This window comes from Rana temporaria, chromosome 1, assembly GCF_905171775.1.
Source record: "Rana temporaria chromosome 1, aRanTem1.1, whole genome shotgun sequence".
In the NCBI taxonomy this organism is placed as follows: Eukaryota; Metazoa; Chordata; class Amphibia; order Anura; family Ranidae; genus Rana; species Rana temporaria.
In genome coordinates, this window is record NC_053489.1 from 584,513,301 (window position 1) to 584,531,677 (window position 18,377).

Here is an 18,377-nt window from a genome sequence, read left to right on the forward strand (position 1 = left end):
AGCCTTATCTGCAGCCCCAACCACCCACAAAGAATATACAGGTGATGTGTGCGGGTGCCACTAAGGCTTATGGCATCCACAGGCACTGAAAATTGTTGCAGCCGCTTCCCGCATTGGGAACCACATTAGACTTGCGATTTCTGTGCAAGCTATGATTCCAAAAAAAGAACAGGGGCCTTTTCCCTGCATTTTTAGGAGGCACGGCAGCCTATTCAAAAGAATGGGCTGATGTGCCTGCACAAAACATGGTTTGCAGAGCCACAAAGGTGTGGACCAGGACTACCTTGTGTCCTAACTGAAGCCCTGCGCAGTCTACCAAAGAATGACCAAGGTCTTTAAGAGGTTGATCATTTCAGAATAATTATATTTCTAAGAGTAGATAACACAAAAGCCCTGTTAACCAAAACACTCCCCTTATAGACCTCTCTTTAACTCTATAACCTCTGTTTTATTCTGCTACTAGCACAATGCCCCAATAATTTTAGTACACTGCCAAGTGACATTTACCTGTCCAATGAGAGTGTCTTTGCTGGTCACACAGCAGATTCTCATTAGAAAGATAAATACCAATCGTGAGATTAAAGTTAAAGAGGTCATGACCCATACGAGAAGCAAAATTGTTTTTTTAAAGATGTGAACTTTCCTAAATAATCATAATTAGCAGCACATAACTTGTGTCTTGTGTCTGCTCTTCAGCAGAGTTTAAAATGGATGACAGGTCCTCTTTAAATAGTTTTCTCCTTAAATCTCTCTATATCACTTTAGAAACTAAGTACAATTACATTGTAAATTAAACTTGAACTCCGGGACAACAATATTCTTTGTGGATATTGAGGAGTATATTTAAAAGAGAGTTTTTGTGCTGGGCATTCCACTTTATTGTGAATGCCGCTACAATCCATATACCCTGATAATTTTATTGCAGTTACAGAACAAGAAAGCAAGAATATCTTTACTCAGGGATGACGTCTTCTTCATTGGATCAGCCTGGTTATATTTGTGAAGAACCATCATATGCTGCATCAGATCCACCATATGGTCCACCACAATATATTTTTCAGCCCAGTGACAACTTTGAAGATGAACCTCCTTTGTTAGAAGGTAATGAGAATATATCAACAGGAGGTAAAATTATGTTTTTCAGGGAATTACGTGCTAAGAAAATACCCCTCTGTGGGTGTGAAATAATTTCGTCTTTGAAAAATTAAAACCGCAGAGGTGAAATCTCTATTTGTCGGGAAAAATGGATGCAATTTTTGTTTGGGTACAGCGTCACATGACCACGCAGTTGTCAGTTAAAGCGACGCTGGGCCAAATTGTAAAAAGTGCTCTGGCTGAGAAGGGGATAAAATCCTACGGGGCTGAATTGGTTAAGTGGACACAACTTCTCTTCATAGACTAAGCTAAGTGAAAATTCCCTCACATAGTGAACGTTTACTTTGCAAAGTGAATGCAAAAGTTTACTTCAAAATGGCATTTTGAGAAACAGTGCGATAAGGGGGCCGTCTTTCCCCACACCTGGGACAGGAGTTCTTTGAGTCTGAGTCTAATAATCGTAGTTGGAATTTGTACGATTTTCTACTAAGTGTCTCATATTTTCTGGAAAAAATTACCCTAAAATTAATTTTATTACAATCAAACTCAATAAAAATTGCCATTTTTTTTTGTAAAATATAAAAGATGGGGTAAATAGATACCAAACGTGTAAATCCAAAAACCGTGTGCGCCTGTAAAATCACAAAATTCTTGTTAGAAGATGCTTTAAAAATATTTACATATCTTTAGTTTTTAGTGTTAATCATGAATTGCTGATCTAGAATAATTCCTCTCACTGCAGCATACGTGGTGATAACTAACATATTTGGCGCAATTTATGCTTACATATGCACTCTACATTGCATGTTTGCATTAGAGCGCATACAGGAGTGAGGGGGGCTTTTAAATGTTTTTTCTTTTCTTTTTATTTGTATTATTACAATTTATTTTCTTTACACTTTTTTTGATTTAACCACCAAGCTCGGAAGATTTTACCCCCTTCATGATGAGGACATTTTTTGCTATTCAGAACAGCTCTCTTTTAACTGGCAATTGAGCGCTCATGCAACACTGTATTCAAATGAAATGTATATCATTGTGTTTCACACAAATAGCACTTTATTTTGCTGGTATTTGATCACCACTGTTTTTTTTATTATGTAAATGAAAAAAGACCAAAAACTTTTGTTAATATTTTTTTACTTCTGCTATACAACATATCCAATAATTTTTTTGTAATATTTTATTATATCTTTTCATGTGACAACACTGAAGAAATTACACTTTGCTACAATGTAAAGTAGTGAGTGTACAGCTTGTATAACAGTGTACATTTGCTGTGACCTCAAAATAACTCAACACACAGCCATTAATGTCTAAACCAATGGCAACAAAAGTGAGTGCATCCCTAAGGCCCCTTTCAGACTGGGGCGGGAGCCGCTGTGGCGGTATAACGGCGCTAAAAATAGCGGCGATATACCGCCGGGATTGCCGCGGGAATCAGCCGCTAGCGGTGCGGTATCAAAACCCATTAGCGGCCGATAAAGGGTTAATACCGCCCGCAATGCGCCTCTATAGAGGCGCATTGCGGTCGGTATTGCCATGGTTTCCCATTGTTTTCAGTGGGAAGGAGCGGTGAAGGAGCGGTATACATGTCGCTCCTCTCACCGCTCCAAAGATGCTGCTGACAGGAGATTTTTTTGTCTCCCACCAGCGCATCGCCTCAGTGTAAAAGCCTTTGGGCTTTCACATTGAGTCTGCAGTGAAGGAGTTTTTCAGGCGGGATAGCAGCGCTATTTTTAGCGATGTACCGCCTGAAAAACTCCTCAATGTGAAAGGGGCCTTAGTAAAACATTTTTAAATTGGGCCCAATTAGCCATTTTCCTCCCAGTGTCATGTGACTTGTTAGTGTTACAAGGTCTCGGGTGTGAATGAGGAGCGGGTGTGTTAAATTTGGTGTTATCTTTCTCACTTTCCCATACTGGTCACTGGAAGTTTAACATGACACCTCATGGCAAAGAACTCTCTGAGGATCTGAAAAAAAGAATCGTTGCTCTACATAAAAATGGCCTAGGCTATAAGAAGATTGCCAAAACCCTGAAACTGAGCTGCAGCATGGTGGCCAAGACCATACAGCGATTTAACAGGATAAGTTCCACTCAGAACAGGCCTTGCCATGGTCGACCAAAGAAGTTGAGTGGACATGCTTAATGTCATATACAGTGGTTGTCATTGGGAAATAGACATATTATTATTATACAGGATTTATAAAGCGCCAACAGTTTGCGCAGTGCTTTACAATGTAGGGAGACACTACACCAACAGTACAATTCAAAACAAGAGGGTTAGAGGAGCCCTGCTCCTGCGAGCTTACAATCTAAGAGAGAGAGGCTGGTGAAACAAAATGTAGGGACTGTGAGGGATGAGCTGATGAGGGGAGTAGAAGATTCAGTTGTTAGCTGGAGGCAGGATAGGCCACCCTAAAAGTGGACAGACTAGGAGATAGACGGACAGATTGGTGACATATGAATGCTGCCAGCATTGCTTCAGAGGTTGAAGGGGAGAGGGGTCAGCCTGTCAGTGCTCAGACCATATGCTGCACACTAAATCATCCCAGAAGGAAGCCTCTTCTAAAGATGATGCACAAGAAAGCCTGTAAACAGTTTGCTGACTAAGGACATGGATTACTGGAACCATGTCCTTTGGTCTGACCAAGATAAACTTATTTGGTTCATATGGTGTCAAGCTTGTGTGGTGAGGAGTACAAAGACAAGTGTGTCTTGCCTACAGTCAAGAATGGCGGTGGGCATGTTATGGTCTGGGGCTGCATGAGTGCTGCCGACACTGGGGAGCTACAGTTTATTGAAGGAACCATGAATGCCAACATGTACTGTGACATACTGAAGCAGAGCATGATCCCCTCCCTTCAGAGACTGGGCTGCAGGGCAGTATTCCAACATCATAAGGACCCCAAACACACCTCGAAAATGACCACTGCCTTGCTAAAGAAGCTAAGGGTAAATGTGATGGACTGGCCAAGCATGTCTCCAGACCTAAACCCTATTGCGCATCTGTGGTGCATCTGGAAACGAAAGGTAGAGGAGCGCAAGGTCTCTAACATCCAGCAGCGCCATGATGTCGTCATGGAGGAGTGGAAGAGGACTCCAGTGACAACCTGTGAAGCTCTGGTGAATTCCATTCCCAAGAGGGTTAAGGCAGTGCTGGAAAATAATGGTGGCCACGCAAAATATTGACACGTTGGTCCCATTTTGGACATTTTCATCTAGGGGTGTAGACATTAATGGCTGTGTGTTGAGTTATTTTGAGCAGACAGAAAATGTACACTGTTATGCAAGCTGTACACTCACTACTTTACATTGTAGCAAAGTGTCATTTCTTCAGTGTTGTCACATGAAAAGATATAATAAAATATTTACCAAAATGTGAGGGGTGTACTCACTTTCGTGAGATACTGTGTATGTATGTATGTGCATATATATATATATATATATATATATATATATATATAATAAAATATATAGATAAATAAAAAATAAATATACATTAACACAAGAATTTAGACATTTGTTTGCATAAATAGCGATTAATATTTTAAAATCTTTTTTTACTGCAGAGCTGGGAATCAACTTTAATCACATTTGGCAGAAAACTTTAACGGTTCTCAACCCATGGAAGCCAGCAGATGGCAGCATAATGAATGAAACAGACCTGACAGGACCCTTGATGTTTAGTTTTGCACTTGGCTCCACGCTTCTGTTGGTATAATTTTGAATTTATTATGGATAATTACTCGATACATTCTCTAAAGCTGTTTATCACAGATAATGATTTCATGTTTGTCTAAGCATATTGTGATGCATTGTTTAAAATAATGTTATAGTTGCAGCATACATCTTGAGATTCTACTCCTGTAAAACCATCATGCAGCATGAAGAAATTAAGAGAGGGTCTTACTTCTTATGGAAAACACTTCTGGTGGCATATAATTCACAAAACAATCTCAACTAAGAGGGGGGAAAAAATTGAATTATTAACCAATTTATTTTGCAAGGATTTTACAAAGGCACATTTCTTGGGCTCTTGAGCAAATAAATATTTTCTAATTAGGAACGGCAAAGTGTAATTATAGATGATAAATGGCATTAGTCACGGTGAGCCTTAGACCTTGTTTGACATGACAAAGTGTAAAACAACTAATTCACGGGCCCTTATCTTACAGACTTTTGCTTTACACACTGGCAGCTCATCGCGATAACAGTAATAATGCCATTGCTCAAGGTTGGTTTGTTTGTAAAAGTGATGCTAATTATATGAAGATGCAGCTGAGAATAAATAAGACTTGCATGGTGGGGGATGCTTTATAGAGAAATAAAGCATGAACAGATAAATGATGATTCAGACATTAAATACCGAATACAACTACACACTTCAATGCATGTTTAAAGTTTTGAACCATCGGCTGTAAATGTGATGCCAAGAGTAATTTTTCCAATCTCTGTGCACAAAGTGGAAGTTGAAGGAATCAAGGTAATTAGCTAGATTCACAAAGAGTTAGGCCGGCGTATCAGTAGATACGCCGACCTAACTCGGAATCTGCGCCGTCCTAAGTTTAAGTGTATTCTCAAACAGAGATACACTTAAACCTATCTAAGATACGACAGCTTGCGCCGTCGTATCTTAGGGTGCAATATTTAGGCTGGCCGCTATGTGTCGCTGCCATTGCGTTCGGCGTAGAATATGTAAATCACTAGATACGCCTATTCACGAACGTACGTGCGCCCGTCGCAGTAAAGATACGTCGTTTACGTAAGGCATTTTCAGGCGTAAAGTTATTCCATCAAATAGCTGGACTAGTAATGTTAAGTATGGCCGTCGTTCCCGCGTCGAAATGTGAAAATTTTACGTTGTTTGCGTAAGTCGTCCGTGAATAGGGCTGGACGTAATTTACGACCACGTCGAAACCAATACGTCCTTGCAGCGTACTTTGCCGCAATGCACACTGGGATATGTACACGGACGGCACATGCGCCGTTCGTAAAAAACATCAATCACGTCGGGTCACAGTTAATCTACATAAAACACGCCCCCCACATCCTCATTTGAATTCAGTGCGCTTACGCCGGCCTATTCACGCTACGCCGCCATAACTTAGCAGGCAAGTACTTTGTGAATACAGTACTTGCCTAGCTAACTTACGGCGGCGTAGTGTAAATACGATACGCTACGCCACCGCAAAGATGCAGCGGTATACTTGAATCTAGCTGAATATGTTTAATTCAGCTTTTAGTAACAGAGGAAACTTTCCTCCATCAACATCTTTTAACCTTTTCTCTGCTAGAGACATTTTTTTTGTTATTTTGTGCAGATTTAAAAAAAAAAATTTTTAGGACTAAAAATTTGTTTCAAAACCTTTAAACAATATATATTTTCTAAAAAGCAGAGACCCTGGAGAATAAAATATTGGCAGCCACAATTTTTATTTATGTTATACAATCTTAGTGCAAAGTTTTATCAATTGTAATTTTTCAGTAAAAAAATATACCAAAGTTAGTTTTATTGGACACAAACGCAACATATTACCCAATTTTGTGGTAGAATAAATAAAATACCCAACATGTCAAGCCTTATAATTGTACCTGCCAGTGAAATGCAGGCAAACTTTGGTACCCAACCTTTTCCATGGGCCACGGTTTAAATCCCTTACACATCATCAGTTTAGAGTTAAAGTAGAAGTTCACAAAAAAAAAAAACTATAAATGCACATATTTTTGTAGGAAAAAAATATATAATTTTTTCATGCAGGAGCCTGGAAAGCATTCCACCCCTGATCAGTAGTGCAATGGTCAGGCTTCTGCAGACATGCCCTGCAGTTTTCTACCCATACCTTCATATGGGCTGTCTGTTGAAAGTTGCAGGGCTTGTGAATAAACTACAAGAGTGCTCATCAGCACCCTTCATTCAGAACTACAAGCTGTCAGCCGTTGTGGCTGATGGCACTTGTAGTTCATTAATTCACAGGAAACTGTGAGTGAATGGCGTGGCCATGTGGATGGAGCCCCGCATGGCCACACTGTTTTTAAGTTGTGACGGCGGGTGCAGGGAGAAGATCCCCTGCCCGCAGTCAAGCCGAAAAGAGGGGGGTGAGGGGGAACTGGTGGCAAAAGCAATCTAAATATAGGCAGAACATGTAGCATGTTGCAAAAGTTAAACTTAGCCTTTCACCCTGAACCATAGCACTAAAATGATTGCTCGCTGGTGTGTGGGGCCACCATGTGTAACATGCGTAGTTCAATCAACGTTTTTGTGTGTAGTCATCTCCAAACTGTGTTTTTTTTTTTTTCATGTATAGCTATCACATAGGGTTCTCTTTAATGACATATTAAATGTCTGCAAGACCTCTGATGTCTCCCTTACACCCCACTGAAGGGTACAAACTGGAAGTGACAAAACGATTGCTGCTTCTGAGTTCTTAATAGCTAGGATAGAGAGTCAGCTTGTCAGATTTATATTCACTTCCGGCTGCTGTAGCAGACAGAAATGTGTGTAAAACTCTGCTGCTGTGGGCATATGCCATACCTCGATAGCAGTAAAAGCAGTAAAACTCCTATGGTTTCTTGCAGTACCAGACGGACTTAAATTAACCTGACTTAGCCTAAACTGTTGATAGGGTCGTGGAAGAAGTAAAGATATCTTGTGCTGCTTGCATGTCTTAGGCCGCGTACACACGGTCGTTCCAAATCGATGAGAATGGTCCGACAGGCCATTTCCATCGGTTCACTGCTGAAGTGGCCTGATGGTCTGATGTGCGTACACACCATCGTTCCAAAAACCAATAGGGTCAGAACGTGGTGACGTCAAACACACAACGTGCTGAATAAAACAAAGTTCAATGCTTCCAAGCATGCGTTGACTTGATTCTGAGCATGCGCAGGTTTTGAACTGATGCTTTCTGTACTAACCATCGGTTTGGACCGATCGGGCAGCAGGCCATCGGTTCGATTTTGAAGCATGTTTTAAAATTTTGGACCCAGACTAATTAAAGACACAGTATAACACAGTCAGTTCAGAATAAAGCATCGGAACAGTCAAGTACACATAATGCAGTAAAATTATTTTAGACATCTGCAATTGACAGCCTCAGCAGTTTCCCATGTAGAGGCGTGTGTCCTTTTGCTAAACTTAGGTCTCAGATTACACTCAGCTTCCTGCTCTATGCTGTACAGTGTGTGACATCAAATCACTGCCCCCTGCCTGCTGGAGCTAAACGTGTACAACTTGTGTGGGAGAATTTGTTTCCGCTAAAGGCTTGTCACTTCAGTGGGAATACAGTAGACATGTGCACAGAAAATGTTTTCGTTTTTTTTTGTTCCGTTTCGTATTGTTCCGTAGGTTCGTTCCCGTTCGTTTTTTGGAAAGACGCCCGTTTTCCTGTTCGTTCCCGTTCGTTTTTCGTACGACGCGATTTTTTCGTATTCCGATCGTTTCGTATTTTGGTTACCGTTTTATTTTTGTACATGCGTGATGGTTCGTTATTCTGTTTAATCCATGTTCGTTACTTGTTAGACAATAATTTTCGTGAATTTTCGTCATTTTGTACTTTCGTAAAACTGATCTCTCCCTTCAGACGAAAATCCACAGAAAAGTTTATTTGGCTTTACTGTACTACTGTACTCAGCACAAAAGAGAAGCTGCTTCAGTAACTACACTCACTGTCCATTCAAAAAAACGAAAATGACATCTTATAACAAAAGATTTGCATTCTGTATTTTGAAACCAAATTACGAACAGAAAAAAGCAATACAGAATACGAATCTTTTGTTATAAGATGTCATATGAACATACAAACAGAAAAAGGATTCAAACAAAATACAGAATGAAAATCTTTTGTTATAGATGTCATATGAACATACGACTGAAAATCAAAATACAAACAAAAAAAGGATTCAAACAAAATACAGAATGAAAAATCTTTTGTTATAGATGTCATATGAACATACAAACAGAAAAAGGATTCAAACAAAATACAGAATGAAAATCTTTTGTTAGATGTCATATGAACATACGACTGAAAATAAAAATACAAACAGAACAAGGATTCAAACAAAATACAGAATGCAAGTCTTTTGTTATAGATGTCATATTCGTTCTTTTGCCGTTTTCGTTTTGTCGTATTTTCGTCGGATTATTCGTCCGTATTTGCGGTTGTTCATTATGCAACTCATTCGTAATCCCGTCGTTTTCGTATTTTGGTGCTTACATTTTTTCGTATGTACACATTATTCTGCGGGTACGAAAATGAACATTTTCGTACGAAAATAACATTCGTACGAACGGGAATGCACATATCTAGAATACAGTATGTAAGAGTTTGCTCTTGACACCTCTAGTCAGAGTGTGCAATCAGACTTGCACACAGGCTTTCCTTTCAGTGTGAAAATCTAGCGCAAAAATTATAAATATTTACACAAACAAAATAGTGTGCAAATAGCCTATTTAAATTTCAGCTTTAATGTTATTACTTCGTCACTAAATTGTGCATCAAATGAAGGTCCATAACATTTCTATCACCTCAGAAAGGTTTAATCACACAGGAGGTTCCTCCAAACAGGAACAGGAAATGATGATATCTACAACGACCGAAGAACAGGAAGTTCCACCAAACAGGAAATGATGACATCTAAAATGGAGGAGGAACAGGAAGTTATAGGAGTAGGCTACATAAATATGACCGCTCACTTTCTCCCTGGAGACCCCAGAGGATGCACAAGACAAAAAAGCTCCATTGCGCCTCACATCACTGCAAGACCCTGTGGATATGTGAAATGATAGCTTCAACCCAAGCTCCAGCCAAGTCATGCCCCAATGCATTTCACTCAACCCCAGAGCTTAATCATGAGGTTGCACGTTTGTGTGAAACACGTGGGGCTTTGTGCGAGAGGTCACACCACCATATTGGAACTCGAGTGGTGGCTACTGATGTAAGTGCTGAGCAGTTTGCTTTTGTTTGCACCAGCTGGTTAATTGTACAATGCTGCAGTTTCATTTAGTTTGGGTGGGCATTTGAGGAATAAAGAGCAATTGTTTTTAAACTATTGGTCCCCTTGTATTGCTGCGTTGTGTGAGCTTTATTTTGTACAGCTATCTGACACCATTTGGCCCTGGTGGGGGAAGTGAGGACATCATATATTCTGAACTGGCGTAAAATGCTGTTTATTACTGGGTATCAATATCTCTGGTGAGATTGTATTCTGTCTGGTGATTGGTGGAACACTTTTTCAAAGTAGATATCTTTTGATCACGGTGGAAGATCTCACAGATATATGTTTGTTGAGGTCGTACCCACATTTATATTTGGTGAGCAGTGTAACTAGTATATTCACTATTGATTTGAATACTACACTATGCCCCCCCCCCCCCTTTTGTTGCTCTGGTATGGGAGCTTTGTCTAAACAGCAATCTGATACACTTGTGGTGGAGCCAACATTTTGGAGGAGCTGGACAGAGGCTAGAGCAGAATGGGGAACCTCATTTATTACTGACATGAGTTTTTTGGTGCCTGTAGTTTAAGCAGTTTTTTATTCTGTTTTTTTTTTTTTTTTTTTCACTTTGATGGGTGATTGAAGTTTTATGGACCTTCATTTTATACACATTTTATGGTGAAGAAGGAAATGCATTGACATTGAATTTGAATGAGTCTGTTTGCACGCTATTTTGTTTGTAGAAATAATGGGCCAGATCCACAGCCCCGCAGCGCAACGTAACTTAACAGATTTAAGTTACACTGCCGCAAATTTCCTAAGTTAGGTATCGATCCACAACACACTTACCTGGAAATTTGCGGCAGTGTAACTCAAATCCGTCCGGCGCAAGGCGTTCCTAATCTAATGGGGCGAGTCCCATTTAAATTAGGCGCGCTCCCGCGCCGGATGTACTGCGCATGGTTGTGACGCAAATTTCCCGACGTGCTTTGCGCAACGTGACGTCATTTTTTGATCGGCGCGGCGCGTAGCGTATTTCCGTATTCCCGTACGGCTTACGCAATCGACGTAAAATTTAAAAATTTGACGCGGGAAGGACGGCCATACTTTACACAGCAGTACGCCTGCTGTGTAAAAGTAGGGATGCTTTACAAAAGTGTAACTAAGCGACGGGAAACTAACGTAGCGGCGACGTAGCGAACGCGAAAAAGCTTTGAGGATCGACGTAACTCCTCATTAGCATACCCGACGCGTAATTTCGACGATGAATGCCCCCAGCGGCGGTCGCGGTACTGCATCTTAAGATCCTGCAGTGTAAAACTATTACACCTGCCGGATCTTCTGTCTATCTCTTGGAAACTGATTCGGTGGATCAGTTCCAAAGATAGAAACAGGGATACGCAGGCGGAACAGCAGATCCGCCTGCGTATCTCTTTTGAGGATCTGGCCCATTGTTTTCTAGGCGCTACAATTTCATCTTCAAATTTTTTTGAGTTTTGCATGTCCAACCTTGATATTAGCTGTCTAGTTATTGAAATCCATAGTGCTGACTTCTATTATTATATTTTGGACACAGGCTTTCACTGACCATATGATCCCGACCTCCTCACTCTAGGCTGGATCATGACACTCTAGCATTTACAATAGACTTCACTGAAAACCTGAACACCTCACTGGGAGAGGTGCTCACATACTTTTAGCCACATATTGTATATTTAGTCCAAATAAACAAAAAAAAAAAACTTTTGAATCTGTATAAATATGCTTTTTTAGAAAATATATTGGGATAGAAAATGAAAAGATTCAGTGAACCAGTTCTGTTTCCTTGTCAAATACCTCTTTTCACACTCCCAGGAAATGAATGTTGAAGAGCTGTGCTGGAGACGAGGAAATAATATGAGATAACAGTACTGTGAAGCTGTTATATGTCCCCAAGAAATCAATTATTCAATGGTCAAAATGGTGATAGAAATTCAGTATTCAGGTTAAGTAGTTGTTTCTTCAGTTAAGTTAAACTGATTTTGCTTTGTATGTAAATAAAAAATGTAGCTGACAAGTAAAAAGACCGCAGATGTTTTTCCTACAGTGTCTGAAAATGAAGGTTATTTGGAAATGCATGGTGCTGAATAATAGACCCGCCGCACAGTGCATTAGAAATGTATTAGAAAATGTGCCCTTCTTTTATTTGTGTTCCAGATCCTGTATAACTTCAGCTGCAAAATAAATTTTCTTCTTATGGTGGAACTTTAGTAAAGGGAACCTGAACAGAGAAGCTATAAGGGCAGCCATTTGTCACCTCTTAATAAATACTAGATTCTGGCTGCAGTGGCGTCCATAAAGGGCGCATGGGCGCCACCCCTTCTCTCCTGCCACCTCTCTATCACCAGAAAACAGGAAGAAGTTCTGGGCAGTCGCACTCCAAAAAAGATTTTGCCTTTTATTCAAAAAATGCGATGACTAAGCACTGTTTGTTAGTGTGAAACGCGTCGGTTCTTCTGTCCGTTCTGCTGTGGCATGTATTTTTTATTTCATTTTTTGAATAAAAGGCAACATTTCTTTTGGAGTGCAGCTGTCCAGAACTTCTTCCTGTTTTATTGCTATATGCATTGCCAGCACCTGGGCTTCTAAACTGGAGGAGAGGTTTTCACCTTCGTTTGACCTACCTAGAGCGGTGATATCCCCTTCCCCATCTCTATCACTATAGATAGATTAATGCATTGCAGGGGTGGCGTTTTTTTTTTTTAAAGCACCTGATTAGAGTCATAGGCTCTAATAGGCATCCAAAATGGTGAACAGCGGGCGCCATACTGTGTGTTAGGATAGTGAATAAATTGCTTTCCTAAGACTGACCCGCCTCTCAGCCAATCAGGTGCTCAGGTCTGTTACCTGTCACCTGATTGGCTGAAACAACAGGTGCCTGATAGAGAGGACGGGAGAAGACATCAAGGAGCATGGACATGGAGGACGTCACCATGACCCGCTGCGAGACAGGCAAGTCCTGGAGCGATGCACACAGGCAGCAACTGATGGGGCACAGTAGCGGCAATTGATGGGCACACTGCCAGCAATTGATGGGGCATAGTAGCGGCAATTGATGGGGCACAGTAGCGGCAACTGATGGGGCACAGTGGCAGCAATTGATGGGCACACTGGCAGCAATTGATGGGTCACAGCAGCTGCGTTTGATGACACAGTGGTGGCAATTTATGGGTACAATGGCCGCATTTGATGGCACAGTGGCTGCGTTTTATGGGCACAGTGGCTGCGTTTGGTGGCACAGTGGCTGCGTTTGGTGGGCACAGTGGCTGCGTTTGGTGGGCACAGTGGCTGTGCTTTATGGGCACAGTGGCTGCTTTTGATGGGCACAGTGGCTGCTTTTGATGGGCACAGTGGCTGCTTTTGATGGGCACAGTGGCTGCGTTTGATGGGCACAGTGGTTGCAATTGATGGGCACAGTAGCTGTGTTTGATGGGCACAGTGGCTGCAATTGGTGTGTTTTTTTCCAGTTTGTTTTCCCCCCTAAAAATTTGAAGCAACAGCCGCCACTGCTTGGCTGTCATGTTGTCCCTGTGGTTACAGAACTGTGTGAGTCACTTGCATGGAATAAGAATGTAGTTTAGAATCTCAGACTTCACCCTGACTTTCTAGTTATAGATTGGGGTAGATGCCATTTGTCATGATCTAAAACACTAAATATTATCCCTGGAGGTCAAAAAAATTGATTTTTATGTAGGTGTAAAGTCACAATAAAAATAATTGAATGAAGCAGTATATGTTTTCTTTATTCACAGAAGTATAACGATTCTTTCTTACCTGATGTTTTAATAATACACCCAAAGATTTAATACCATAGCTCCAAACTGTCCTTGATTTCAAGGGACTGTCCCTGCTTTGGAACAAATTCAAAGAGTATGGCACAGCTACAAACCTACCAAGACATGGCCGTCCACTTTAACTGACATTACGGCCAAGCAGAGCATTAATCAGAGAAGCAGCCAAGAGGCCCATGGTAACTCTGGAGGAGCTGCAGAAATCTGTGGCTTAGGGGGAAGAATCTGTCCACAGGACAACTATTAGTCATGCACGCCACAAATCTGGCCTTTATGGAAGTGTGGCAAGAAAAAAGCCATTGTTGAAAAAAGGCCATAAGAAGTCCCATTTACAAATTGCCAGAAGCCATGTGAAGGACACAGCAAACATGTGGAGGAAGGTGCTCTGGTCAGATGAGACCAAAATTGTACTTTTTGGCCTAAAAGCAAATCGCTATGTGTGGGGGGAAAACTAACACTGCTCATCATCCTGAAAACACCATCCCCACCATGAAACATGGTGGTCGCAGCATCGTGTTGTGGGGATTTTTTTCTTCAGCAGGGAAAGGGTATCTGGTCAGATTTGATGGGAAGATGGATGGAGCAAAATATAGTCAGTCTGCAAAAGTTAGTCTGCAAAAGACTTGAGACTGGGGCAGAGGTTCACCTTTCAGCAGGACAACAACCCTAAACATAAAGCCAGAGCTACAATGAAATGGTTTAGATCAAAGCTGTAACGGCTACCCCCTGGTGTGAGGGTCTCAGCTGTTTGCGACATCCTTTTCCCTGGCAAGCTGCGATATGCAGGTACCGCCGGTATATCCCATCGAACGCCCTTCCAAGAAACGAGACGTGCTACGTTTGAAGGGTCAAGTAGACTGACTTTATTTGGCATATTTCACCTGCTTATATCTGGTTACAACTGTTACAAGAACAATGACATCTCCTTGAATTAATCACTTGGCCAGTTTCTAGCCGCTTCGGCACCTCACCCCACTTAACATTTCCTGGCCAGGCACATAGAATTCAATTAACCTTTAAAACAATTATCACTCACACATAATCCCCATCAGCATACACCTCACAGGGGGGCTGTTTACCTGCACACAAAAGAGAGTTCATTATCTATGCGAAGGGAACATTAGCATTCAACACTGAAAAGAAACTTGTCCAATTAACCCTTTGAGCTCAGAATACAATGCGGTACATCCACTTGTGACAAGCCAGGCAGTTCCTTGTAGTCCCCCTGCACGAAGATCATAACTGTCCCGGCAGCATGCATGTGTCCGTTACAAAAGCATATTCATGTGTTAGTGTGACTCACCCGGGACAGAAGCTTTTGGAGGGGACTGAATGCTAGCCTCTTGCCTTGCGATTATGGGCCCTGGCATTTGGGGGAACGGTGCACTTTGTGAGCTGTATGCCTGGGGACCCTTGAGGTGGTGCTTCTTTGGATTCAGGTCCATGTTCCACCAAGACACACAGACTCTGGGAACCATGTATATGTAATTTTAGAAATAGTGACTGATTAATAATGTTGGGATACATACTGTTAGAATATGCTGATGTCAACTCCAGCCACCTGACTGTCTGTTGTCTGTTATAATGTAAATGAGTCTAGGATAACTTCCAAGAGTTTTTCACCCATTGTTGCTTGTGCTAATTGACCCTGCAATTGTATGAAGGAGTTCTGTGTTGATATGTATGATAATGTGTATTGTAGTTAGGGAGTCACATCGGCTGCTTTAAGGGATTAGTTAATTAGGTCCTGTGGATTTATGTTTCTGTGTATTGTTAGAGTCATATGAGCAGGAGGTAGGAACCTCCACCTCTTTAACTGTATATAAGACTTGTATTTTGGTTCTAATAGACTGTCTGCTGTTTTACCCTACACTGAGCTACGACTAGTGAATGGGAAAGCTAAGGGGTCTTGTATTGTGTGCTACCGGACATAGGAGCGATACGGCGGACAGACTCATCTTGAGTACGGGGGTCCGTCACAGTTAGAATGGCCCAGTCAAAGTTCAGACCTAAATCCAATTGATAATCTCTGGCAAGACTTGATAATTTCTGTTCACAGATGCTCTGCATCCAATCTGACAGAGCATGAGCTATTTTGCAAATAATAATGGGCAAAAATGTCTCTCTCTAGATGTGCAAAGCTGGTAGAGACATCCCCAAAAAGACTTGAAGCTGTAATTGCAGTGAAAGGTGTTCTACAAAGTATTGGCTCAGGGGGCTGAATACAAATGCATGCCACACTTTTCAGATATTTATTTGTAAAAAAAAAAAAAAATTTAATTTTCCTTCTACTTCACAATTATGTGCCACTTTGTGTTGGTCTATCACATAAAGTCCCAATAAAATACTTTTACGTTTTTGTTTGTACAATGACAAACTGTGGAAAATTTCAAGGGTTATGAATACTTTTTCAAGGCACTGTACATTTCAAAAGCCAATATAAAGGAATAGTAGTGGTAAAAGAATACTTTTGTGGGTTTGACCAATCTTTAAGGGGGTGTGGCAGGGATTGTGTCCTATGCCTACATACTTTTTCTAATATGACCTAGGTGTCCCTTGTTCCCATCTCAAAAAGTTGGGAGGTATGTAATACATTGTGCCTATTATTACATAAAACAAGAACCTACATGGCAAACATTGTATAGATAAAAAAAAGTTTAAGTCACAAAAAAGTACTTTTTTTTCAAAGCAGAACAAAATACATTTTATGTAAGTTCACTTTTAATAATTAAGGAGGTTAAATAGGAGAATTTGAATATGTATAAATGTATCAGTTAACAAGAAGATCTGGTGGTGTTTCAGTTCTGGATCACAAGGCGCAGTGCTTCTAGAGCCTTTACTTTGACTGATGACTCCATTAAAATAGGTACCTATTATACTGAGCTGCTACAGGCCAAGGGGCCTAATGCTGTTTTACGTTACATTACCCGGAACCTAAGCACAACAAGGTCTCTCTTTTACAGCCATCAGGGAAGTTCCTTTAATTCCCCCTTAAGGCTCTAGTTTAAAGCAGCTCTAAATGCATTTCCTAAAGACATTTTGCAGCATTACACAATATTTAACCCGTGGGCATTAATATTGGTTAATATTTAACCCGTGGATAGTCTCTCCCCGGAAGTGGGTGCAAATACCTGTATTATGCAGGCATATACACCCCCCTACCCCCTGAAAGGTGCCAAATGTGACACTGGAGGGGGGGAGGGTTCCGAAAAGCGGAAGTTCCATTTTTGGGTGGAACTCTACTTTAACATAAGTAAATGGCAAACCCATTACCAGGTAAATATGTACAGCAGCCTTCAGCTGTGATATCACCATTCTCTGAGCATACCTGCAAATGCATTAATTGCACAACTCATATTTGCTTTTCATATGTGATGCCCCGTACACACGACCGAGTTTCTCGGCAGAATTCAGCCAGAAACTCGATCGGAGCCGTATTCTGCCGAGAAACCCGGTCGTGTGTACACTTTCGGCCGAGGAAACCGACGAGGATCTCGTCTGGCCAAATAGAGAACATGTTCTCTATTTCCTCGTTAGTCAACGGGGAAACTTGGCTCGCCGAGATCCTCGGCGGCTTCACAATGAACTAGACGAGCAAAACGATGTGTTTTGCTTGTCGAGTTTCTCGGCCGTGTGTACGGGGCCTCACCTGTTAATCAAACATGCCACACTTGGATAGCATTCATTTTGAAGTGATGTTTGAAAATGGCAATACGCTACACTTTATAAGAAAAGCAATTAAATGAAATGTAAAACAGTTTATTGAAAAAAAAGTGTAAAAAAATAAAGTTGCACCTAGCCCCCCCCAATCACATACATGCACATATGAGCATAAACACACACATTGGGAACACCTACATATGAAAACTTTGATTGCGCCGCATGTGCTACATATTGCCATGCACGTTGGACTGAGAGTAATAATTTAACTAATAAGTTAACTTTCAACTGTCCTCGGGCCTTTCCATGTGTTTTCAAGGCTCTTCCGCGCCCCGCCCCCCTACCTCTGGCCACATGCGGTATTGCATGCCATTAAAGTCAATGTGGAAGGAATTATTTTAGTTTCCATTGACTTCAATGGGGAAACTCGCTATGCTCGTAATCCTTGGTTCCACTGTATAATTTTTTTTTTTGGTAATCCTCAGGTCCAAAATGATTTTTTAAAGGTGTGAAAAACACTTTTGCCACCTTAGGCCCGGATTCACGTACATCCGCGCATTTTTACGGCGGTTTATCGTATCGTATTTACGCTACGCCGCCGTAAGTCAGAGAGGCAAGTGCTGTATTCACAAAGCACTTGCCTCCTAAGTTACGGCGGCGTAGCGTAAATGGGGCCGGCGCAAGCGCGCCTAATTTAAATGAGGATGAGGGGGCGTGTTTTATGTAAATGTTTGGTGACCCGACGTGATTGAGGTTTTTTACGAACGGCGCATGCGCTGTCCGTGTACATATCCCAGTGTGCATTGCTCCAAATTACGCCGCAAGGACGTCATTGGTTTCGACTTGAACGTAA

At 41.3% G+C, this 18,377-nt stretch overlaps 1 protein-coding gene across 4 annotated transcripts in view; it reads left to right on the forward strand.

The window, feature by feature from the left end:
* Window positions 1–18,377, forward strand: part of YIPF7 (Yip1 domain family member 7) — a 77,033-nt gene that overhangs the window by 18,495 nt on the left and 40,161 nt on the right. For 2 of the 4 annotated variants that reach the window (XM_040335006.1, XM_040335007.1), the window contains exons 3-4: window positions 926–1,101; window positions 4,670–4,811. In XM_040335006.1, coding sequence (XP_040190940.1) covers window positions 926–1,101; window positions 4,670–4,811 — 318 coding nt within the window. Of the gene's footprint in view, window positions 1–925; window positions 1,102–4,669; window positions 4,816–18,377 lie in introns of all 4 variants that reach the window. The other 2 variants (XM_040335003.1, XM_040335005.1) reach the window with 2 other exon arrangements.